Here is a 25,907-nt window from a genome sequence, read left to right as displayed (position 1 = left end):
GACTTTTGGCAAACTCCCTAACCTACCACTGCTAGTGTTACTCGTAAGCAAAGTTGACTGGCACAAGGCCGTCAAGGCCACAGTGGCTGCTGTGGTAGATGGTACAGAAGGGACTTTCTCAATGATCCTACCGTTAGAACCCGACGTCGAAATCACAACTGGTGCTGTTGATATGTCACTCATAGAGTGCTCATTACGGGATACGGTATAATTCTCTTGCTGGTTGACGTTGCTAACATCCTCCAGGGTAGTAATGTCATTATGCAGGGAGTTTGGTTGTTCTCGTATACTTGTTACACTTACAATTTCTAATTTATCCGAGTGCATCGACGATGGTCTGGGTTCCATGAGTGACTCCGTCGAATAAGCATCGTTACTATTGTTATTGTTTTTATTCGAGCAGCGAATAGACGCTGTCGCCGTGCTTCCAGTCGTTACGACCATATTCTCCGTCCCTTGGTCATTGGTCAGAGGAAGGCTTAACGTCGCTTTAAGGTGATCCTCGGATTTTAACCTCCCTTCCAACAATGGGCAGTCATTTATGGAGTTATCGCTAACTATGGACGGAGATGTGGACCGGGTTTCGCATTTGATCAGGTCAACCATTTCGATTTCCGGACGATACGTGGAGAGGGGAGCCGATGTGGAGGGCATGGCATCGCCAAAAGGGGTTGGCCGTTCTCTGTCCGTGTCCTGTCCATCATTTGTGGACAATTCGCTCCCTTCTGATGGCGACGTGGGCCTCGTTTCGTTCCGGATCAACGTGAAAATGTCATTGTTGGTCCCATCGTTTCCGTTGGCATCCCCGTAGTAACCCCTCATCTCAGAGATATCCTCCTGGCCGTTTTCGAGTGCCTGCATGTTCTGTAAGGATGGCAGGTATGCGAAAAGGTCCAAGACCCTTTGGCTGACCTCGGAGATCAGACGGGGGCTAGAGTCCGGATCGGATGCCGCTTTGATCGCCTCCTTCTTTGCCATCGAAACAATGTTTTTCCATTTCTTTTTGACTTCGCGTACCGTCCGTTTCACATTCGGGTTTCTCAGGTGCAAACCGACTGTGATCTCCGTCCAAATCTCGTTTTTCCTTCGGTTTGTCTCCGTGCTGCAGAACTTTGCCGTTAAAATCTCCTTTTGTTTTTCAAATTGCTCCACTAAGAAAAGGGTCTCCGTTCCCGTAAAAAAGGGCTTTCTTTTCCGGCTTTCGAGCATACTGCAAGGAAACGAGTTGGAAAAATTGTAACCCGTCATGACGGGCTCCTGTTTCCTTTTCTGATGCACTCACCGCGTTTTAATTTTTTCGGCTTTTTTCCAGGCCATTTCGATTAAGTTACTTTCCGGATTTTCTGCAACAACTTAAGAGCGTCCATCATTATTGACTACTGCTCGATTTTTTTAAAAGATTACTTTCGTATCTAAAACATAAATTAATTATAGACTTTAATTATTTGTTTTTAATGAATCACTTAATAAATCATAATTAAAATATATGTATATATATATTAAAAAAATGTTTATCGAGTTTAAATAAAAGTACGAAACTAAACCATCTTTAAATAATCAGCTAGCTTTATAGCATTGGATTCTGGGAAATTACTTCCGGTCTCTTTCTTTCACTTCTACGTTCCATCATGGGTCGTATGCACTGCCCCGGGTGAGTAAAAAATATGCATTTTATTACAATTATTTTAACAGATATGGTATGCTGTTTATTTTAGAATACCTGTTAATGATGCTTTAAATAATTCCGCATAAGTTATTTTCATTATTATTTTGTTTAAACTCAAATTTTTAAGAAATAAAAATTACTTTTAATTCGGTATCAAAATGGCGGATATGAAAAAAACCGCACATGTGCGATTATTTCATGTGAAAAGGATTTTTTTTAAACTTGTGTGACTTGATTATCACTTTAGCTCCATTTTTTTTTTTTCTTTTTTTTAAAAATTGTCTTAATCTTTAAAGTTAATGACTATTTGAAAAAATATGTGCGGATCTGATTTGTTTTAAAAATGCAATTTTTTTATACGCGGTCGTTAAATTTTTAATTAAAATCTCCAGATTTTAGTGCAGTTTTATCTTAAAAAAATTAATCTAATGTACAACTTTTGGATAAAGATTTTTTTTTTTTTTTAAATTATGTTTGAAAGATTTGAAGGGATAGTTTCTGAAATAGAATTCGGTTCATTATTATCTTATCCACATTTTCCTGCGTGAGTCGCATTTTTACAACCATTTTTTAAAAATACGAAATTGTGTACTCAAAATATAAAAAATGTTTTTTTCTTTTGTGTTTATGTATTTTTTATACCGCACTATTTTAAAATAGTGTTTCAGGTTAACTTCAAGTTTCACGATTTTTTTTTTAAATTGTTAGGTGGATGCATAGAATATAAAATACCCTTCCCTCCCATATTAATGGCTTTCGAAATTTTATTTCAATGCAGTACCAAAAATACATAACCATTTTTTTTTTTTTTAATTTCAATTTAGTAAATTGAATGGTAATTATTGCGACAATTGCATGTAAATATTAAAATGTACTTATGCAGAATAGTGCTATTTACAATGCCTCCCCACGGGACAGAGTTAGACAGACACCAGGGTCGTTTTTTAATGTGGAGAAAAGAAACAAAATAATAATTGTCTCAGTCGTGAAGGATTTCTCCTCCACTGACAGAACAAGAAATTGAAGTGCAGCATCTGAAGAACAGATACTACACTTTGATCTTGTCCCAAAGACAAGATACTGCTATGCTTTGGATTTTTTATGGTATCTTGCATACAAAACGCCCCCCCCCCTCCATATTTAAATTTGGGGTTTGTATTACTGTACACATAGATTCGAAAAAGTCATTTAAAATAAAATTGGAGGTGGACCTAATCTAAAAAAAAATACTGCACTTTTGGTACCGTGCTGAAATAAAAACGTTTAGAAAGCCATTCTTAATATGAGGGTGTTTTAATATTCTCTTTCACTTTTAAAAGATCTTAATCTTGAATTTGAAATAAAATAGCGCAGTAACAAGTGTATACACCAGTTTGTTTTTAACTAAAATCACGGGTTTAGACAAAAGTTGGTAAATCAAATGTTATCAAAGGCAAGATGTTCTATCTAGCTGAATGGTAAAGGTGCAGTGCAGCAGTGCTGCACTGCAGCACTGCAGCATCTTTCCACCCTAAAATAAAATCCCTTCGTGTTTTCGGGAGGGATGGAGTGCTGAAAACGAAAGCAACGTTTAAAATTCCAGAAAATAGTTTCCAAGTTATAAAAATAAAAAATCCATTTCAAAGTGGGATTTTTGTAACGTAAAATGAACACCCGCTTTATGGCCACCTATTGGGGGGGGGGGTCTTTGTCAACATAAAATGGGTAATTGTGGCGTGGTTGGTAGACCAACACCAACACACTAGCTACTTAAGCTTTTTGGGGTATTTTTACGACCTGCCCCAGTGTAGTATAAACACCCCCGGGTTTGTATTACTGTACACATAGATTCGAAAAAGTTGTCAAAAAACAAATATATAACAAACAAATTTTATCAAAACAAAGGAAAAGTTACTTTTCTACCAAACTGGATATATTTTTTGTGTTTTTATTCAATGTAACATGTTTATTCAGCTCGAAAAGCATAGTGTTTACCGATGTATTGGAAAATTCAAGATGGCGTCTGACTCTCTCTTTAACACGGTAAGTTTGGGAAAAGGTGTTATAAATAAATTTTAAAAACACTGGATAAAATACTGTTAAAAACTCGCTCAATATATGTTACCGTGACATAGGTTGACATATATTCGACGGGTTTTTTTAATAGTATTTGTCTAGTTTTTTATTTATAGCATCTTTTCCCAAACTTACCGTCAGACGCCATCTCGAATTTTCCAATACATCGGTAAACACTATGCTTTTCGAGCTGAATAAACATGTTACATTGAATAAAAACACGAAAAATGTATCCAGTTTGGTAGAAAAGTAACTTATCTTGCCTTTGATAACATTTATTTGTTGTATATTTGTTTTTTGACAACTTTTTCGAATCTGGGTACATGGAAAATTCAAGATGGCGTCTGATTCTCTTAACACGGTAAGTTTGGGAAAAGGTGTTATAAATAAAAAAAAAAAACGGATAAAATACTATTAAAAACTCGCTCAATATATGTTACCGTGACATAGGTTGACATATTCGGCGGGTTTTAATAGTATTTTGTATAGTTTTTTATTTATAACACCTTTTTCCAAACTTACGGTGTTAAAGAGGGTGTGAGACGCCATCTTGAATTTTCGAATACATCGGTAAACACTGTTTTTCGAGCTGAATAAATGTTACATTGAATAAAAACACAAAAAATATATCCAGTTTGGCAGAAAAGTAACTTATCTTGCCTTTGATAACATTTATTTGTTATATATTTGTTTTTTGACAACTTTTTCGAATCTGTGTACAGTAATACAAACCCAAATTAAAATTTTTAGTTTTGACCACGTGTTAAAATACGCGCGATGTCCCCCTTCCCTTATTCCATTTATTATACCATCACAATTTTTCTTAAATTGTCGTGCTTTATTTATTAGACAGTTTTATAGTTCTACATAATTTTGAAGTAAAATTATCGCTTAAGGTTTTAACAAATTAGCTTTCCCCTCCCCTTTTTGGTGTACGCTAATTCGTGGTTAAATGAATTTTACTTCAAGGATTGAGTAAATTTTGACATGTCCCAGCGTATTATCAACGCCCCCAACCACCCATGGTAAGAACGGCTTTCAGAATGAACATCACCCTCCTCCCCATATTAAGAACGGCTTTCGAGGTTGGGAGGTGTTTACACTGTGGCACGTCGTAAAAATTTTCCAAGGAGTGAGTTGAGATATATATTAGAATAGGTTTTGTATATAAATTTAACTGATTTAAATGATTGCCCATTTCCGGGCCTGGTAAAATGCTCTTAAACAGTTTTTTAAGGCAACCGTTGACGACTGAGGTTTTCGGGTAAACAAATATAAAATTCAAATTTGGGCCAGACAAGTAGTTTTCACATTATTATCCAATGTGATCCATTGTTTTCACTGGTGGCCGTGTTATTTTCCAGCTGAACAAATACTAATGCGCATACGTGTTATAAAACATTCCCTCCTCCCATGTTAAGAATGGCAACTGCCACTGACTTTCATTAAAGTAATACGTTGGAAAATGTCTTTATGTCCAGGACACTACTTGTCTACCCCAAATTTAATATTCGTTTTCAGTAGATCCGAAAACCTTTTCAAGGTGAGTTTTGAATTGCAGTTAAAATAAGTCTACCGTATGAAATTATGAATTGACTTTGTTTTGTTGTAATTTTCACACAAAATTATAGGTTTATTTCACCAATTTTCAACAGAAAACAGGTCCAACTTAGTGGGTATTTTAAAGACAACAACCAAAATATACAAATAAATGTTACCAAAGGCAAGATACGTTACTCCGCTATATACCGGGATAACTTTTGTTTTTAACCAATTTTAATTTTTTAATTTGAAATCCAAAAGTACTGTCAGTTATAATTATCGGGTTGGTTTCCTTTTTTTTTTTTTTTTTTCTTTTTTTAGCGGGTAAGTCAACGAGCGTCCCAAATTTCTAGCATAGTTTTGATTTGATCTCGGAAAAGTTATGTTGTGGCAGCTAAATCGGTGCCGCATAGATAACATGGCCTCGTTTTTTTTTTTTTTTTTTTTTTTCTCCTCCTCCCTTGATTCTCACTGTCAATAGTTACCTCATGTAAAGTCAATTGTGCAATCCCTAACACTAGTCTACACTGCCTAATTCAATGGCAAAAATTCAGTACTTCTACAGTTTATCGCCGAAAACAAACGCCTTTTTTCTTTTTTAGCACCTGTTAAAATCAGGGAGAAATCAATATTTTAAACTATGACCGAAGTAAAAAAAAAAAAAAAAAATTACAAAATTGTTTTAAAATTATATTTTGTTATGCAGACTTTTCAATAAATGTCTTTACAATTATATTTTGATACATTTTTGTTTTGATTTTCAAATGGCGCTCGCCCATTTTCATCTTCTGTTTTTAATAATAAAAAAATATACGTTTCATGAAAAGTTTTCTAGTTTTCATGAATTGAATTGAAACATTTTCAATTAAATTTATGGATATGTTCTTTTTCACTTTATTTTTTTTTCATAGTTGTTTCTGGAAGTAAAAAATTAAACTAAATATTTAATTTCATTTATTTCCTATTTAGGCCATAGTTTAAAATACTGATTTCTCCCTCTGATTCTAATCAACAGGTGCTCGAAATAAAATGGCGTCTCCATTTTCGGCGATAAACTGTAGAAGTCCCAAAACTTCCAGGATGACAGGAAATAATGCCAAGTTAAACGGAATGCACTTGGTATTCCCGGTCACCCATTTTGATACTGACTAAACTTCTCGTTGCTTAACTTTCGGTGACCTGCGTGTCAACATTATTATGCCGTACACACACGTATCCAAAGAAATATATTGGTGAGGAAAGCATGGGAATTAGGACAATTCGTTCAAAATACTGTGAGGGTAAATGCAGTCATGGGGGGGGGGTGAAGCCTTGATACTCAATAAATCACTGATATAATACTATTCCCTTGTGATGAGTTTAGCTTGAGGGACTATACGTACCAGGTCGCTCTGTAAGATAATGCATTTTCTGTTTTTTAAATCGAATTTAAATTTTTCCAGTTTTGTTTTCAACATCGTGTTCGATTTGTATTCCACCAAAATATAATTTGGAAAAACTAATTTCTTTCTAACAAGATATATTGCCACTTTTGTGTAATGGGGCTACTGCAAATTAGGGTCATCTTAAAACTGGTAAACAGTCGCCTATAACCCTTGTAAGATCACAAAATAGACATGGAAGTTATGATTTATCAAGCGCTTGATCGGGTAATCCTTTATAGCTGTGGATCTCGAAAAGGTTAGCAGTGTTTGATCTTTACTGCTTCTGGCGAATTCTGCATCATTTTTCTCTCTAATATACAAATCAGGATGTTGTGCAGGATCATGTGTGCACTGCAATGCAGTTCATCCACTAAACAAGAACGCCAGAACCACTCCCAAGATTGCCAAAGGCGTTTGTGAGGCCAACTGGAGATGTGGTTACTAATCAAAACTTGCGTCAAATCTCGTGTTGGCTACCCGTAACTGCTGCAAATCCTTTGCTGCCTGCATTATCCGGATGTTGTGCTGTATAGAAAGAGCCAACTCACTCCATCCTGGGTGAATGCTGCCAAGTCGAGAATCTTAAATTAAACCAACTTCAACCAACAGCTACTAAACTGTCGATCATTCATATCAAACACGCATACTTATAAAAAATAGAGCTACTTTTTATTTTTCCTTCAACTGTTGCCTATTTGCAAGAAATGCTATCACATGGTAAACCTTTTCATGAAGTTGAAAATTACCTCTCAAATAATGGACTGACAAAAATAAATTTTTTATAGAATTTCTGTTAAAGTAAAAATAACTTGAAATTTATAATAAAATGGCATGTAGTTATTTGTGAATCTTTTTTTTTTTTTTTTTTTTTTTCTTTTTATAAATATTCAGTTGTAAATGTTTATTGATTTCTGAAGAAATATCCTTACATTGTACAATCCTTTTTCTTAAGATGTGACATAAAATCTTTTCTGTCCATAAATATAAAACCCATGATTTAAATACTGAATTAAGTTAAATAAAATTAATTTATGGTTAAGTTAATTTTTCGTCATAAAGTCCCTGTGATGATGTGATACTAACCCCAGCTCTCTGAACTTTGTGATGAGTTTAGTTTCTGAGGGACCTTATAAAAACAATTTTAAAAATGACTGCAAACTTTTTTTTTTCTTTTTTTTTTCTTTTTTTTTCACGTAAAAAAAAAAAAAAAAAAATTTCCAAACTTAATAGTAGTTTCCTTACAGTGCACTGTAAATTACAATGTTGTAGACTGTCACTTTGCCGAGACAAGTGAAGCTTTTTCCTGGTGCACTGCATCATCCCTGACTAGGGCAGGCAATCAATGATTTAAAAAACGTGACACGCGTGTGGATACGTGTGTGTACGGCCCGTACACACACGTATCCAAAGAAATATATTGGTGAGGAAAGCATGGGAATTAGGACAATTCGTTCAAAATACTAATCAAAACTTGCGTCAAATCTCGTGTTGGCTACCCGTAACTGCTGCAAATCCTTTGCTGCCTGCATTATCCGGATGTTGTGCTGTATAGAAAGAGCCAATTCACTCCATCCTGGGTGAATGCTGCCAAGTCGAGAATCTTAAATTAAACCAACTTCAACCAACAGCTGCTAAACTGTCGACCATTCATATCAAACACTCATACAAAATAGAGCTACTTTTTATTTTTCCTTCAACTGTTGCCTATTTGCAAGAAATGCTATCACATGGTAAACCTTTTCATGAAGTTGAAAATTACCTCTCAAATAATGGACTGACAAAAATAAATTTTTTATAGAATTTCTGTTAAAGTAAAAATAACTTGAAATTTATAATAAAATGGCATGTAGTTATTTGTGAATCTTTTTTTTTTTTTTTTTTTTCTTTTTATAAATATTCAGTTGTAAATGTTTATTGATTTCTGAAGAAATATCCTTACATTGTACAATCCTTTTTCTTAAGATGTGACATAAAATCTTTTCTGTCCATAAATATAAAACCCATGATTTAAATACTGAATTAAGTTAAATAAAATTAATTTATGGTTAAGTTAATTTTTCGTCATAAAGTCCCTGTGATGATGTGATACTAACCCCAGCTCTCTGAACTTTGTGATGAGTTTAGTTTCTGAGGGATTTTAAAAATGACTGCAAACTTTTTTTTTTTTTTTTTTTTTTTTTTTTTTTTTTTTTTTACGTTAAAAAAAAAAAAAATTCGCATGTAAAATCCTGAATGTGCTAGTATGAAGTGCATGCAAACTGAAGTTGATGGTCTGCTTTTAATGAATTTACGTAGGACTTCCCATTTCCTCTTTTGTTTGAACTTCGTGTGTGTGAATGTTCTACTGTTCGACATCTACTAACCCGAGAACTGATCCATTCTTTCAACGTGGCCATACCATCAAAGTCTTCTGTTCTGCTTCTGCACACATCTCCCTATATTGTCCAGATTTAATCTTTCGTTGTAGTCATCAATCGAGAACCACATTACTCTACATAAAAACGTAAGATATCAATGGATAATGTAAGAAACTAGCATCTAAAATTGTACGTTTTTTGATGATGCGTGCGTTCGAAATGTTTTTTTTTTTTTTTTTTTTTTTTTTTTTTTAAGAACACAAAACTATGCTACTTAAGTTTTACATTTTAAACTGTAATTCAAGCCATTATAAAAAAAAAAAAATGAAAAAACTTAATAGTAGTTTCCTTACAGTGCACTGTAAATTACAATGTTGTAGAATGTCACTTTGCCGAGACAAGTGAAGCTTTTTCCTGGTGCATCGTCCCTGACTAGGGCAGGCAATCAATGATTTAAAAAAAATCGATTTCACCTCGATGACAAAGTATTAGCAATGTAGAACATTCGTTGATCCTCGTTCACTCCTGGCCAACATCAGGTCTTCCTGCGCATCACAATTTAATGAGCAAAAGATGATTTGATTATTTAAAGATGAAATTAAACTCCTTAACAACACCGGTTAAGTTTTGCCAAATAACTAATGAAGATTTTTTAATCTGTTAAAACAATGACTTTTTTGCTTAAATATGTTGTCAGTTGTTGCATGTCTCTGGAGGGGAACTTTGTTTACTTCTAGTGTGTGATTTATATGAGAAAAATATGGCAAATTTTACTAAAATTCTGGGTTAAATTTGAATAGTAAATGCTATTGAATTTCAATAACCTGAAAATGTTTTAATGGGGCAATAAGTTAAAAAATGAACTTTATTTAATTTTGGTCAAGTTCCCGTCGAGTCACTATGATGATGTGATACTAACCCCAGCTCTCTGACATTTTTGATGAGTTTAGTTTCTGAGTGACATTTACTATCTCGTCTTGAGATTCAGATCAAAATGTGGGATTTCTTTGGAGTGGTGCACTTATCTACCCTATCCAGGCTCCCCTCTTTGGGAACTTGATTTCTTCACATAAAAACTTTATCTTGTGGCTAATTTTATGTTCGTGCGTAGAGGCAGTCCGATGGTCAATTTTAAGGTAAAATTGACCTGTAAATTATTTTATTTTGAAAAGTTTTTATGCTATTAAAGGTCTCTCATTGAAGACTTGTGAATAAAATTAATTTCAATTTAAGTTTATTCAAATTGTCTGAAGAACATGCTTAAATATTAGATGTGATCTGTTGGTGTTAGATTGTTCACATGAGGTGAGGGTAAGTTTTAAAAGCCATTTTCTATGTGTTTTTATATTTCCCTCTGTTTCTCTCTAGTATTAATTCTTGTGGTTATTCCCTTTCATTTCTAATGATTTGTCTTACGGTTGATAAAACATTTCTACAAAAGCAAATGTTTTAACTTCATTTAAAAAAATAATGTTACTCTTTAATGCCTCACATTCAGCAGCACTTCTACATTAAACCAACATAAAATACATTCAGTGCCATGCACTTTTTTTTATTTTTTACCTCCTATCACTTTCTGATGCTAACTTGACTGGAATTCAGGCTGAACTCTTGGTACTTTTGTTATGCATTTTGGTGTTATGATAAAGTCATCTCGGATTTTAAAAAAAAAAAACTGATTAAATATAAATTTTATTTTGAACGATGAAATGTATCATTCAACAGTGAAGATGTTTTGAAAATTTTATTAATAACCGTTTGTATTCAAATTATTTGACAATCAACCAAAAATGCTATGGTAGACGTCATAAGTCCCTGTGATGATGTGATACTAACCCCAGCTCTCTGAACTTTGTGATGAGTTTAGTTTCTGAGGGACTTTAAAAACAATGTAAACCTCTTCAAGGTAGTTGGGCATTTTTAAAACTTCAAAACAAATGTTACCAAAGGCAAGATAAGTTACTCTTCTACTTTTTTAATCTATAATATAAAAGGCAAAGTCTTTGAAAGTTCTCAGGCGACAAGTATCCAACATTAATTCTTTGATCGTCAACTGGGCTGTTTTTTATAGGGATGGGGTCAGTTTTTTCGTTCACATTTTTGCGAAGTCATACGCCGAGCAATGACTAGCCTTATTTTGAAGTACTCACTTTTTTTTTAACCTCTCCACACCCGGACAATGCCGAGTATTCCCCCCCCCCTCCACTAGTTTAAAAATAAATTTTTTAAAAAAAAGTAAGGAGAAGAGTAATTTGCAGTTTTAGTTCCAAACAGTTTTAAACGATAGAACATAAATTGACAGATTAGACAGTCACAAGAAGTTATGGTAGTTATTAAAAAATCACGTTTTTTCGTATAACTTTTGATAGATTAAGATTTCACATGATTGCTTAATGTTGACCCCCCCCCTTTTTTTTTTTTTCTTTTTTTTCCTTACACACAAGATTTTGAATTAAAATATTGGAAAAGAAACTTTAAATGTGAAATTAATGCAAAGTTTTCTTGATGCGATCTATTTGTCACATTCTTTCCTTTGCATGATTTTGTGTGCATTTGATGTGTTCACCCAACAATGATTATTAATAATAAAAAAAATAAATGGAACGTGGACTGATTCATTGATGTTTATTGAATGAGTCTTGTGAACGCTTTAAAAGTTATTTCTCCAAAACTTTGCCTTGATGGAGGGGAGACTAAAACTTGCTATGGTTTCAAATGATCTGAAATAACAGCCAGGGGAGACTTGATTCTAAATATTTGTTATATCTCCCCTCTTTTGGAAATAGGGTACGATTATGAATATCTTCAGTATCAAATAATCTTTATACACTGTAATTTATGTATGAAAATCAAAGTGGGGACATATAACATGAGAAAATATTTGGAATTGAGTCTCTCCCTGCTGTTATTTCAGATCGTTTGAAAGTTTAAGTTTATCCTCTATCAAGGGAAGAAGTTTTTGGGGAATATTAGATATTTTATAATTCATGGCTGTAAAGTGCCAAAAATAGGCTCAGGATGATCCCCTTAATGTGCAACCATAAAGGCAAATGTCACAGCCCACTATACAAGTTAGGTCATTACCTTTCCAACGAACCATCATTTGTTAAATTCTGAGATTTGAAACTTTAAAAAAAAAAAAAAAAAAAAACGTGATGGATGTGTGTGTGTGTGTGTATATATATATATATATATATATATATATATATATATATATATATTATACACACTGGTAGCCAAATTGAATATTGAAGTGCTCATATCTTTGGTTCTATGTGACGAAAGTTCGTGAAAATTTGCAGGCTTTTTGAGTATTATATAATACTATTCTATGGGTTAAAATTTTATGGCAATTGGTAAAAAAGAACCCATGTTTTCAAACCAATAAAATATGCCCAAATTTGTATGTATAGTGTCCTGTCAGACCAGTTTTGGTTGTCTCTTAGTTGGCCACGAATATATTAACCTGATATCTTTCAAATAAGATAACCTATCCAGGTAGAAAAGGCTCTACCTGATTAAGAGGCGCAATTTCTAGAATAACTTTGAGTAAAGTTACATAGGAATTTTATTGCTTTATCAATTCAATAGGGATTAAAGGGAAGAGGCTTTAAGCCATGGCCTTTCATCAGAAGACGAGAAAAGGCCGACCTTATACAAAAAATAAGGGTAAAAAGACAACACTGACTTCAAATGCATGGTGATATAATGGGGGGAGGAAAAAGCCTGGGAGAAGTTAAAGACGATTAAGGAAACTATAAAAGGAAAGTAAATTATAATTGTTTTTTAACCCTTGTTTTGTATAATGTTGGTTTTCTGTTCTGATGAGAAGCATTTGGCTTTGAAATACCATGGCCTAATGATATTCCTCCTTCCCCCCCCCCCTTATATTTTCCCTTATACATTTTGTGAGTGGAGTGTGAAATATTGTTTTAAACGAGTGCATTTTTGTCTTTTTTTTTTTTTTTTTTAACCGTGTTTTTGTTTGTGCAACAATTATTACTAATATAAAATTTTTCTCCTTGCAAGAAATATGGTAGATGCTTTTTAATGATGTAGAAGAACTGTACATTGGGCTTAAATTTTCCTTGAAATATGGAATCTGCTAATCAAGTTCTGTTGAATTGATTAAAATCCTGAACTCACCTTCTTAGCACAAGATAACCCTTTTTTCCAATCGTAAATTTGGTGGTCCATTGTGCCTTTTATTCATTCGGGACGCAATAAATTCTCTGGATGGAGCTGACTCCACTGCTTCCATGTGAATGCGGAAACAAATACAAAATATTAATTAATTTTGTGTGGATGTTTTGTCATATCAGATTGTGATGGTTGTTGCTGTGTCATGTCCAAAACTAATGTCTTTGATAGTGTCAGTAACATGTTTGTTGTTAGTTGAAATAAAACTTGTTGCGCTGACATTTTTTGTTTGTATTTTATACAATTAAAAAATTAATTTCTTTGATTAACAAAACCATAAACTAGATGACATGTTTGTGTTTCTATTTTGTGTCTTTCTTTCGTTGCATGATTAAATCGTTTGCTGTGTTCACACGACAATGATTACTAATATAAAAAGTGAACGTAAACTGATTCATTGATGATATTTCTTGAATGAGTCTTGTGAACCCATAAGTTCGAACCATCCTTTTTGTTAAAATTAGTTGATACTTTGGTATCCCCCACCATCACTAATGATTATCATGGCAGTTCACTTGAGCAACCGTTTTTATCTTCTGCAGAATATAATCTTTAACGCATTTAACTGTAGCTCACTACTTGGGGAGGTGTGAGAGTGCTTCATCTGTTCACCTGTAATCAGTCTGATCTGAAGGTTTTATTTTGTACATTCTTGGTTATCTGCCCTTATTTTAGATTTTTATGAGTTGTATTCTTTGCTGTTCAGAACAATATTTTTTCCCCCTCCTCTAACTCTAGACTGCTTTACCAGGTTCGATTCATAGTTACCCTGATTAGGGTTTGTTTAAACAACACTTGTACAGGATCTGAGCTAAATTTTCATTAAGTCTGGCTGTTGTCCATGGCAGTGAACTTGACTATCACAACTAGCTCCCAGATTGAAATAAAATGTATATTAAAAGTTGCAATAAAATAAAAAAGCAACTTGCCTTTTTATTTTATTTTATTTATTTTTTTGTGTGTGCGTTTGCTGTGTTCACATGACAATGATTACTAATATAAAAAGTGAACGTAAACTGATTTATTGATGATATTTCTTGAATGAGTCTTGTGAACCCTTTTAACCTTTATTTATTTATATATATATATATATATATATAATTTCTTTATTAAGCTTAATTTAATACAATTTTAATTCTTTCAGAAAGGGTATTTCCCAGTCTGCACTTCCGTACAGACGTTCAGTGCCAACGGTAAGTATATCGTTTCCCTTTTCTTACTTAAAAGCAAATAAGTGTAAAATTTGATTTTAAAATGGTTTTTATTCTGCAAAATCATCGCACGTGAGCAATCAAGATGACAAATATAAAACTATTTTTAATTCTTTTCCTTCACTGATGATAAATTACGACAAGCATATATCTGATTAACTTTGCTGATATTCTTATCTGAGAAGGCATTTAATATTTTTCATCCTCGTTTCTTTCAGTAAATTTGTATTAGGTTTTTCGTACAAAACTTTTTCTATCACATTTTGTGTTTGCCTACTTTCATTGATGCTAAATTTTTGTTGAATGAATCCTGTCTATGAAATATGTCAAAATAGATGATACTCAAAAGGTGCTTTGCTGGTGCGGACATGCAATCTTTTTTTTTTACATAGGCATCACCACTTATCAAGGTCAAGAGGCCACGCAAGGATAAGGGTTAAAGAGTGTACAGTAGACATTGGACTAATATAGTAATCAATAATAATGAAAATTTGGTAAATTTGATAACTTATATAGAACGGCTCAAGAACTTATTTACGTTAGACTTGAACACAACCATATTGTAATCAGCCGGAAAGCAGGAAAACGAAGACAATTCCACAGGCGTGCAGTTCTAAGAAAGAAGCTTTGTTCATGGAATCTACATTTAGGTTTAGGCACAGATAAAGAGTGGGGGAATTATTGATAGTGTTTACAGCTAGACGAGTGTTTCTTGTGAAAGTTTGGCGAGGGGGGGGGGACCATAGATTGAAGCTCAGTTGAACACTTTCCATGAAAATAACGATACATCAGAGACAAACTCGCAACATCTCTTCTGTGAGATAGAGGTTGCAAGGAAGAGAAAAGGACATCTCCTACGAGGCTACGAAGTCTATTTTGAACTCTATCAAGGCAGGACAAGTCCTTTCTAGCAGCTCCTGCCCAGATGTGGCAACAATATTCCATCCTTGGACGTACCTGGCTCTTATATAGAGAATTGCATCAGCAGTGAGATATTTACCCGATTGATAGAAAGATCCCACCATTTTTCCAGCGGCCTTGGCAACAGATTTGATGTACGTGTTCCATTTAAGATCAGGAGTAAAGGTCAAGCCCAGAAGCTTGTCAAAACTTGAGGCCTCCTGAAGACGAGAGCCATTCGTTTCAATTGATGCCAGATGTGGATCAGAATGTTGATGATGTAAAGAGAGAAGTTTGGTTTTAGATGCATTAAAAGTAACCATCCACTCCTTTCCCCATTGTACTACGTGCTGAAAATCAGGAGAGAGAATTGGAGAGAACTTGGTTGTTTACTGTCTTAGATGTGCTACCATAAATGGTAGTGTCGTCAGCATAAATGTCTACAAATGATGTAAGGATGTGATTTGGAAGATCATTAATGTAGATCAGGAAAAGAGTTGGGCCCAGGATGGACCCCTGAGAGACACCAGCATTAATACTGTGAGTTTCTGGTTTTTGCCCCTCAACTACTACTCTTATGAACCTATCAGAAAGAAATGATTTAATAATTGAGAAGACGTTTCCAGCTATACCATAGCTAGAGATCTTATGAAGTAAACCTTTATGCCATACCCTATCAAAGGCCTTCGATATGTCAAGAGCAATTGCCCTAGAAATGTGGCCTCCGTCGAGAGATTTGCTAATCCTATGAGATATAACTGTAAGCACATCTGCTGTAGATCTAGCAGAACGGAAACCATATTGAGTGTCACTTAGAAGGTTATTTTTGTTGAGATGTTTGATTACTTCTGTATTTAACAACTTACTCATGACGCACAGGAGACTTATTGGCCTGTACTGAGAGTGGGATGAGCAATCACCTGAATTCTTAAATACAGGGCATGCTGATGAGATTTTCTAGGGAGATGGGAAACTATTCTTAAGACAATTTCCATCTTTCCCAACAAAGAAGGGATTGGACCTAGTAATTCACTCCTCTTCACTTTTCTCAATTTTCAATAATGCGCTTTTTTTTTTTTTTTTTTTTTTTTTTTTTTTTTTTTTTTTCCCAAACATTAGTAATGGTGGAAGTAAATTTTTCCCTTATGTGATTGGCGGCCTGTATGCTCGGCTTTTATATTTTTTAACACTGAGGAGAGGTGATTGTGTATTTTGTTTATTTTTTTTTATTTTTTTTTATTTTTTTATTTTTTTTTTTTTTAGTGGTTAAAACTGACATCAGAAGATGTAAAAGAGCAGATCTATAAACTTGCCAAAAAGGGTTTGACTCCATCAAAGATTGGTGAGTATTTCGTATTATCCATTCAATAACTTTTTGTAGATAAAAAGAACAAAGTATTTTTAATATTTTAAGGTAATGGTGAATTATAATTAATTATGATTAATCATAATTAATTAATCAAGAATAATGGGGGTGGGGCTAACTTTAAACCTAAATCCAAACAAAAAATCAATTCTTGTAAGAAAAATGTTTCAAATGTTTGGAAAAACAAATCTAAATGTTTTCATATTTCTTTTTAAAAAAACTTAATGTTGAAAATGCCTTTTTTTTTTTTATATAACACCAAACTTTTTCTTGTTTAGGTGTCATTCTGCGGGATTCCCATGGAGTGGCTCAAGTAAGATTTGTGACGGGCAACAAAATTTTGCGCATTCTTAAAGCTAAAGGTCTTGCCCCCAAAATCCCTGAAGATCTTTACCACTTGATCAAAAAGGCCGTTTCCGTAAGGAAGCACATGGAAAGAAACCGAAAGGACAAAGACTCCAAGTTCCGTCTCATTTTGGTTGAAAGCAGAATCCATCGTTTGGCCAGATATTACAAAACCAAGCGGGTTCTTCCACCCAACTGGAAATAGTAAGTAGACCCCCACACACTTTTTTCTTTTATTGATAAAATAGTTTTGTAAAAGATAAGTAAAATGTGATTTATAGAAAAAAAAAATAAACGGCTTTTCTCTAAGTAATTAATGTGTTGAATAGCTATTTGATACTTTTCTACAAGAAAAGACAAGATTGTAGTTCAGTGATAAACGCTAAAGTTGTGGCATAGTTTGAGATAAGAGTAGTTTTTAAAGTAGGCATGGTGCTTGGAATCCAATGTTTTCGTAATCTATTTTGCTAAAAATTAAAAGTCTGATTAACTGTTTGCCTTGAATTGGTAATTGCTGTTTTACTGGGTTTTTTTTTTTTTTTTTTTTAACTTATATTTTTTGTTGATTGTCATGTTGCCTGAAAAGTATTTAAAAATAACTGCTCCAGATTTTTGAAAATTGTTTTGGGATACAACTTTTGATGTGCCTTCCCTGATGAATTCTAGACGAGCATATATCTAATTTTGTTGATTTCTTTATTCTGAGATGGTGCATTCAATATTAGTAATCGTTGTAGTTATCATTTTTAGCTGTGTGTGGATTAGTCCTTGGCATTTGTGGATTAAATACTTCATGTGTGTGCAAGTTGGTTCTGAGCAGTGAAATGAATTTCAGTGAAGTGGCCACTTGTGTACTTGGATTCTCCTCTCCATTGGAGGGGGGGGGTTTATGTAATAAAGTGTAAAAATTATAAAATGACAACCAATTTGAAACTTATTCTTCGTTGATAAATTACAACTTTTCTGATAATGACATTTATTTTTTAAGCCATCCTCATCTCGCATTTCTGAATTGTATAAATAAAATGTTTCTTGTGCTATTAATGATTCAAAGCATCGGCAAGCAAGTATCTAAATTGTTTTGCCCTCGAGATGAATTGTGGAATGGGAATATTTAACGATTTGTCTTTCTACAGCCATTCACATTTTAAAACTTGCAGTTATGTTTTGATTTGTCTTTGTTATCGTTCATTTTACAAATGATTTCCCATTGGATTAACTTGACTGATTTTACGTTTTGGAATTTTACATAAGGTTTTTTTTTTTTTTTTTTAACTATTTTCTTAGAGTAATAAATCCTCATTTAAAAAATTCAGAAGCACCAAATCTGTACAAACCAAAATTAAGAAAATCGAGTTGGAACAACACTTTAGAACATGAGATTCCAGATTTTCATTTAGAAAAGCACTTTATATCAAATATTTCTGGTCATCTATTAAAAGTACTATTAATCCTTTGTCTTTGAGAGGCAATCGTATCTGCTTAGGATTTGACATTGACCCTTGGTTGCACTATCATCACCATGTTTTGTCTGTGGAATAGTTAGCCATTTCTACGGTTTTGCTATTGGCCATCAACTAACCTGATGGTGAACATTAAAATTATCTGGGTAACAATTTTTTTGATGTCAACCTCCAATGATGATAAAACTAGACAAGCATATATCTGAATATTTTTCTTGTTGATCCTTTTTATCTGAGAAGGTTTAATTTTTTTATTTTATTTTATTTATTTTTTTTTTTTTATAATAGAAAGCCTTTGTCTCAAGTTGTCATCATTAGCTTTCTGATATCTTTGTATTTAGGAGAGATGGTTTTTCTTTCTGTGCAACAAGGTCATACCATCAGAAATGTTTTGATTAGACAATTTTGTTCAATTAATAAAATTGCTACCAGAAAAGCAACAAACTTGCCATGAAGCAAGTAGGCAACAGGAGATATGTTTTGAAAGAAATAACTTGTTTTCAGCTGTTTTTATTTGTGTCCTTTCGCCTTCCAGTTGGGGCATCAAGAGAGAATACTGATCGTTTCAGGGCTATTCTTATTTCATTTCGGCTTCCAGTTCCAGTCAGGATATCAGGAGGGAATATGAACTGTTTTGAGCCTTCATCTTATTTTGACTTGTATATAATCGTTTTTTTTCCACTTGTTAGGTATTTCATTTCGGCTTCCAGTTAATGTTTGCTCATCAGGAGAAAATACCCACCATTTCAGAGCCTTCCTCTTGATGGCTATTTTTTTTATCGGCCTCTAACCAAATGATATAGTAATATTAAACTTTCAAAAATATTTTAGGGAATAGACTTTGTTTAAATTAAAAAAATAAAAAGACCAGATATGGTGAATATTTGTCATGTTTGATTTAATGCGTGTTTTATATTCTGACGCACGTGTTTGACAACTTGAATTGTTTAACAATTTTTTTTTTTATGACTACGCAAAGTAGGGACAGCCGTGTTCCCCTCCAATGATGATAAAACCTAGACAAGCATATATCTGAATATTTTTGTTGATCCTTTTATCTGAGAAGGTGGTACACAAATCCACTTTGTTTACATGAAAAATGACTGATTTTAATTTTATTAATCGACAAAAATATTTTGCCTGCTTTCTTTCTAAATTGACTGTCCTGATTTTGTGCTGCTTGGTAGTTTTAGTTAGAATTTTAATTGAGCGAAATTAAGTTGTCCTCCTCTCCCAAACCCCCAAAGAATGCATGAAAGGCTGTGAATAATTATTTGGCGTTTTAAGTGGTGGGTGCTTGTTTACTTCTGTATGTTGATACGATATGAGAAGCAGAGGTGATTCGAAAAGTTTAAGGAGAGAAACTATTAAAGTATTGAACCGTTTGTCATGTGTGGACTTGTAGTGAAAGCGTGCGATTTTGTTATATTAAGATGACACAAATGCAGCAAGTATTTGTAGAAGAAGCACACAAGTACAATATCTTAGTGATGGACGTTTGGAGGAGAGACTAGCCCATATGTAACAATGATATTCTGATTGGACAAATGATCCTGATGTAGAGATACCATCATGTGCGAGAAGTTATTTTTGTTCAGTAGTTTTTTGGGTTTTTTTTATACACCATATTGAAAAAATTTTTTTTATATATACATACACCATATTGACAACTTTTTTTATATATATATACATACACCATATTGAAAAAATTTTTTTATATATATATACATACACCATATTGAAAAAAAATTTTATGTACACCATAACCATATTGAAAAAAAATTTTTTTACATACACCATATTGAAGATCATTTGCTGATTTTTCCATTAGTTTGGGATATTTTATGTGTTCGTTTAGTTTTTCTATATGCGCCTCCATTGATGATAAAACTCGACAAGCATATATCTGAAATCTTTTTGTTGATTCTTTTATCTGAGAAGGTGTAAGAATTTAATATTAAATGCAGTTTCAAAAATCCTTCTTTTAGAAGGGTCTTTAAAAAAAAAAGAAAAAAAAGTTTGTTTTTTTTTGTTTTTTTTAGTCTATATTTAAGAGATGGCTTTTTTGTGCAACAAGGTCATGCCATCAGAAATGTTTTGATTGGCTTAAAATAACTAAAATTATGAATTTTTTCCTAGTTTATTATTGCTATTTAAACTGGAATGCAAAAATTTATAAATGTTTGTTGAATATCAGATATTCTTAAAATAAGTAAAATTAAACCTTAATCAATTTCACTAAAAATAAAATTAAGACCTGCATATATTTGACTTTGATATTTTTACACAATTTCTTTTGTAGCCACTTTTAATCTTGGTGCGTCTTCTTCCAATGATGATAAAATCCTAGACAAGCATATATCTGAATATTTTTGTTGATCCTTTTATCTGAGAAGTTGATGCATTTATAAAAGAATAAAGATTTTTTTTTTTTTTTTTTTTCTGTGCAGAAAAATTTTGTATTAATTTTTTCTTTTTATTTTTTTCAGTGAATCATCCACAGCATCTGCTTTGGTCGCATAAAAATTACATTTTATGTAAACAAAATAAGAAATAAAAAAGATCTTACAACTTCACGTTTTTTGCTCAAACTTTTTTTTCTAATTATTACTGAGTAACCAAAAAGTTCTGTTTTTTATTAGCCAATAAACACAAGATGCATGAAGCAAATTTTTTTTTTTATTTGTACAACCAGAAGTAAAAACATCAGCTGTTTATAATAAAAGCGGCTTTGAAAAAGGTGGAAATGTATAGAGATCTTGTTTGGGGTAGTTTGCTTGGACCAAGAGCAGGCAATACAGACCTTCGCTTTGATACTTCAAACTGTGCAAAAATTGTGTAAATTTATTTAAAAACAAAAAAATAAAGACATGATCTTGGTCACGAAAACCACTCTTAACTTAAGGTGATGGTCCCTTTTCTAAGTGAAGCCAGCCCAGGCTCTGTTCCCCATACTGCATCTTTATTCAATCGAATACTTACCAGTGATTTTTTTTTTTTTTCTTTACAAATCGGTTCTGTATGAAACTCCCAAGTATTTCAGATATTGGTTGTCTTCTCAGGATGCTGTCCTATGCTTCCATGCAAGATTATGCTTTTGTCTGGATACATCCAGCTGTTCATTATGAACTATTATCTGGTCACTGGAGACCTATATTTGCAGCAATTACAACAGGCAACAACTTCAAGTTGGCATGGGAATGACACTGAATATTGGAAATATTTGCTTTTGTTTGAAAAAAATGCCTCCTTTAATAGGAAAATCACTGTGATCAACTTTTTTGTGGTGAAAAGTAACTTTTCTAGATGATTCTCTTAGGAATAGATTGTTCGGATATTATCTTCTGTTCAACCACTGTTTGAAATAGCAATTCATAAACCAAACTTGGTTTTGCTTTGTGTAAGGATTTTTTATTTTTTAATTATCAAAGAATTTTTTTTTTTTAAATTGTTTAATCAGATTTCTTTTACTATACACATTGGTCTAAAAAAGTGGTAAAAAATGTTATCAACAGCAAAATAAATTGCTTTTCTACCTAACTGGATAAGTTTTTAATGTTTTTACTTATTTTAAAACGTTTATCTAGTCTTCAAAAAAAAAAAGTGTAGTGTTACGTGAGAATACGAAAAATAGCTGTTAATTGACACCTAAATTGAAATTTTGATAATGACTTAAACTGTGGTGCTAATAAATGTTACTATGACATTTATTGGGTGCGTTTCTAACATTTGTTTTTATTTTAAGCATCATTGAAACTTAACAATATTTAGGTGTCAATTTGTGACCATTTTTCTTGTTCTCGCGTAATCGAAAAAAAAAAAAAATGTTTTAAAGTAAAATCACTAAAGAATTTTCTAGATTTTTAGTAGAGTAACTTATTTTGCCTTTGATAACATTTTGTTTTGACTTTTTTTGTGTGTGATAACGTGTATTATAAATGAACCCAAACAATCTATACACTATTTAAAAAAAAAGTGTCTTTTGTGTTTAATTTCCAAAAAGAAAGCGTACCTCGAAGGCAGTAGGTTATAAATTGTCAATTTTCAGATTCCAGGTATTCTACCAATATTACTCAAAGAGCAAGTATAAACGAGCTCTCTTAACTTAAAATCAAAATGTTGCATGTTTGTACTATCTTTATTTGACTTTCTACCAATTTCTAAAACGAATGATCAAATGTTAAACTGCAGAACTGAGTTTGACAGATTGAACGTTTGCATTTGGTGGTAAACTAAAGTGGAATTGAGGTTTCTCTTTTTTTTTTTTTTTTTTTTTTTTTTTTTTTTTTAAATCACATAAAAAATTTTAATAACATTTTGGTGTCATTTATTGCTTACTAGCATGGGTGCTCGGTGTTGCCTGGGTGTTTGTAGGTGTGTTGAGCAAAAGAAAAAGTGGTAGTAGGAAGGCAGGCTCAAACTCCTACTGCGAAGGAGAAAAAAAAAACATGACTTCTTTGCTGTTACGACCACCACCAAACCAGAACTGACGTAGGTTTAAATTAAGGCTAGACAGGTTTAAATTAAGGCTAGAGGGGATGACTTTCGAAAATATTGGTGAAAAAAGTGCCCAGTTGAGGGTGACGAAATTAGTGTTTTTAGCCAATTTTTTCGGTATTTGTCTGAAGGGTCAAGCTTCAAAACGATACTGATCTTGTGAAAATATGTTGCCTCTGTCGAAAGTTTTCTGCAGACATACATACATACATTTATATATTGGTAACTAAAAATTTTCAACCCAAACCGATTAAAAAGCTTGCTCTATCTGTGAATACCCTTTTATGTAAAATTTCAAATGTTTAGACCAGAAATTGTCTGAGTAATTTCGTAGACCTGCAGAGGTCAAATTTTTTTTTAAATTTTGACTCCTATTATGACCTTAACATTGTTTTGGGCTCAAATCGAGTTAAGTTAGATCCATGTCCAAGAACCAAAATTTCAATTGTTTATAGCCAAAATTGTCGAAGTTCTGTAGAGTTCTCAAAGGTCAAATCGTTTAACTTCGACCCTTTAACAGCCAAATTTCTAGTCGAAAACGGATTACAAAGATTTTCCCAAATCTCAATACACTGTATATCAAATTTCGAGTCTGTAGACTGAAAATTGACAGCTATTGTGTAAGGAAATGTACACACACACTCACTTTTATCGTGCTGTCATCCCCAGATTCTATAAGAGTTGAGTACAAGGTTTCAGTGATGTTGAATTGCCTTCACTTGTTAGTTTCAAACTCTTTAATGCTTATAATTGAAAACTGAGGATTAGCATCAACCTACAAGAAATCAAGTCAATTAGAAATACTGGGTCCCAAAAATCAAGAGATTAGACCATTCTTGATTTTGTGGTGAGTTTAGTTCTTCTGTGCAGTTATCGGAGGTCCACCCTCCCAGGCCTTCTCTCTTTAAGAGGTTAGTTTATTGCTCATCGCCTGAGGCGCCCTTGCCATGGAATACTGACAAGGCTGCCTAGGCACTTTTTGCAGGTCAGGAAAGGTCTTAAGGTTTTGAATTTGGAGAATTATTCAGAAAAAATTTTTTTTTTTTTTTTTTTTTTTGTGATGCATATCTTAATTTTCAAGTTCATGTATGGTTAACAAAAGTATAACCATTTTTACAAAAAAAAATGGCAAAATGTGTAAAATTCTTCTTAACAAGAATAGAATACAATAATCACCTCGTTTAGTGGAAACGGTGACAAAGCAAATCGGTTCCTTTGCTTTATTTTTTTTTTTTTTCTCACGTTTATATCTCCTGTTTCTCTTTATCTCTATATATAAAAGGCAAAATGTGTTTGTGCATTTTTTCCGTATGTCCGGCAAAGGCTTTTCGGGATGGTTCTCCGGTTGGTCGCTCATTCTTATAACTTTTTATATGCTACCGAGATGATAATATCTAAGATTTACGAAACGACGTCATAAATCTTTTATTTCAGCGACATTTATCTTACTAAATTTTCGCTGTGAATTCATTTTCTCTGCTACCGTGTGATGTTTGACCTAGAAAACCACCTGGGTTTTTAAACACTTATTCGACTGTTCTAAAGTCCCTGCCTTCGTGGTGTTATGCGATGTCATCAGATTATTAACCTCTCCCAAAACTTATCACTTTTTTTTAAATATTTAAACAGGATTTTGTTTTGATCTACCCTCCCCTCACACACACAAAGACCCAGACAATGCCGGGTACCCCCCCGCTAGTGCATGTGTGTATATATATATATTTCATGATTCTTTGAGGGGTACAAAATTTATATAATGCAATATGATATAAATGCGGGGGTGCCCCAGGGTTCTATCCTTGGACCTCTATTGTTCCTGATATTCATAAATGACCTCCCCGACAAAATTGTCTCTGAGCTGGGTATATATGCTGATGACACTACACTCTATGGCAGGCACGACAGGAAGACGAATGAACACATTTCTAAAGAAATGGCAGAAACACTAGAGGAAGACCTCCAATCTATGGTGGAATGGGGACAAAAGTGGTTGGTCGCGTTCAATTCTGCCAAGACTAAACTAGTTTCATTTAATAATTACAAGAAACCCTCTCTACCACCAATAGCAATGGCCAACGACTCTTTATCTGAGAGTACATCTTTCAAACTCCTTGGCTTAACGTTCACAGGAAATATGAGTTGGAACAATTACATTGAAGGCATTGCTAGGGCCGCTGCAAGAAAGGTGGGCTCTCTCTACCGTGCTAGACAACTACTAACAGCCGAAAGTATCCTGTACCTCTATAAGGCCACCATTTGCCCATGTATGGAGTATTGCTGTCACATCTGCTACTAGTCTCTCGCTCCTTGACAAGGTTCAAAAGAGTCGCAAACCTGATAGGCCCTGAACTGGCATCTAAGCTTCAGCCTCTGTCCCATCGACGAAATGTTGCATCCCTCTGCCTTTTCTACAAGTATTTTAGTGGTGAATGCTCCGACTAACTGCAATCACTTGTGCCCCCACGACGTAAGCACCCTCGACAAACCCGACAGGCTGCTAAATCCCACCCCCACACTAGAGATCCCTAGATAAAAGATCTTTTTACTCCAATAGTTTCTTCCCCAGAACCGCTAGACTCTGGAATTCCATTCCAGGTTCCTGCTTCCCCAACAGTAATGACGTGCAGAAGTTCAAGTGTAACGTGAACCGACATCTTGCTGCCCAAATCCCTACATAGTACCCCAGTAGTTGTTACCCCTGATAGTAGCCCCCTACACCAAAGTGGCAATTGGGGTGAAAATGGAATAATAAAAAAAATCATGAAGGAGGAAGACGAAAATTCATGATTAAAGTGTTAAAATAAAATTCACAGGGTGAAGAGAAAAAAAAAAAAAGGAAAATGGGAGTCGGCTGACCGGTTTCGCCCTTGCTTTATCAAAG

At 33.5% G+C, this 25,907-nt stretch overlaps 1 protein-coding gene across 1 annotated transcript; it reads left to right on the top strand.

The window, feature by feature from the left end:
* The first annotated feature begins 1,544 nt into the window (after nt 1–1,544).
* LOC145252822 (small ribosomal subunit protein uS15) lies at nt 1,545–21,105 on the top strand. Its single transcript, XM_080112794.1, has 5 exons — nt 1,545–1,651; nt 14,389–14,437; nt 16,619–16,697; nt 17,000–17,270; nt 21,019–21,105. Exons 1-5 carry the CDS (start codon nt 1,629–1,631, stop codon nt 21,050–21,052), a joined length of 456 nt encoding a protein of 151 aa, XP_079968920.1. The 5' UTR covers nt 1,545–1,628; the 3' UTR covers nt 21,053–21,105.
* The last annotated feature ends 4,802 nt before the right edge of the window (nt 21,106–25,907 follow it).

Source organism: Euprymna scolopes, chromosome 29 (genome assembly GCF_053919585.1).
Source record: "Euprymna scolopes isolate OS-2025 chromosome 29, ASM5391958v1, whole genome shotgun sequence".
Taxonomy (NCBI): Eukaryota; Metazoa; Mollusca; class Cephalopoda; order Sepiida; family Sepiolidae; genus Euprymna; species Euprymna scolopes.
Note: the sequence above shows the minus strand (reverse complement) of the source record. Positions and strands in the feature narration are given on the sequence as shown.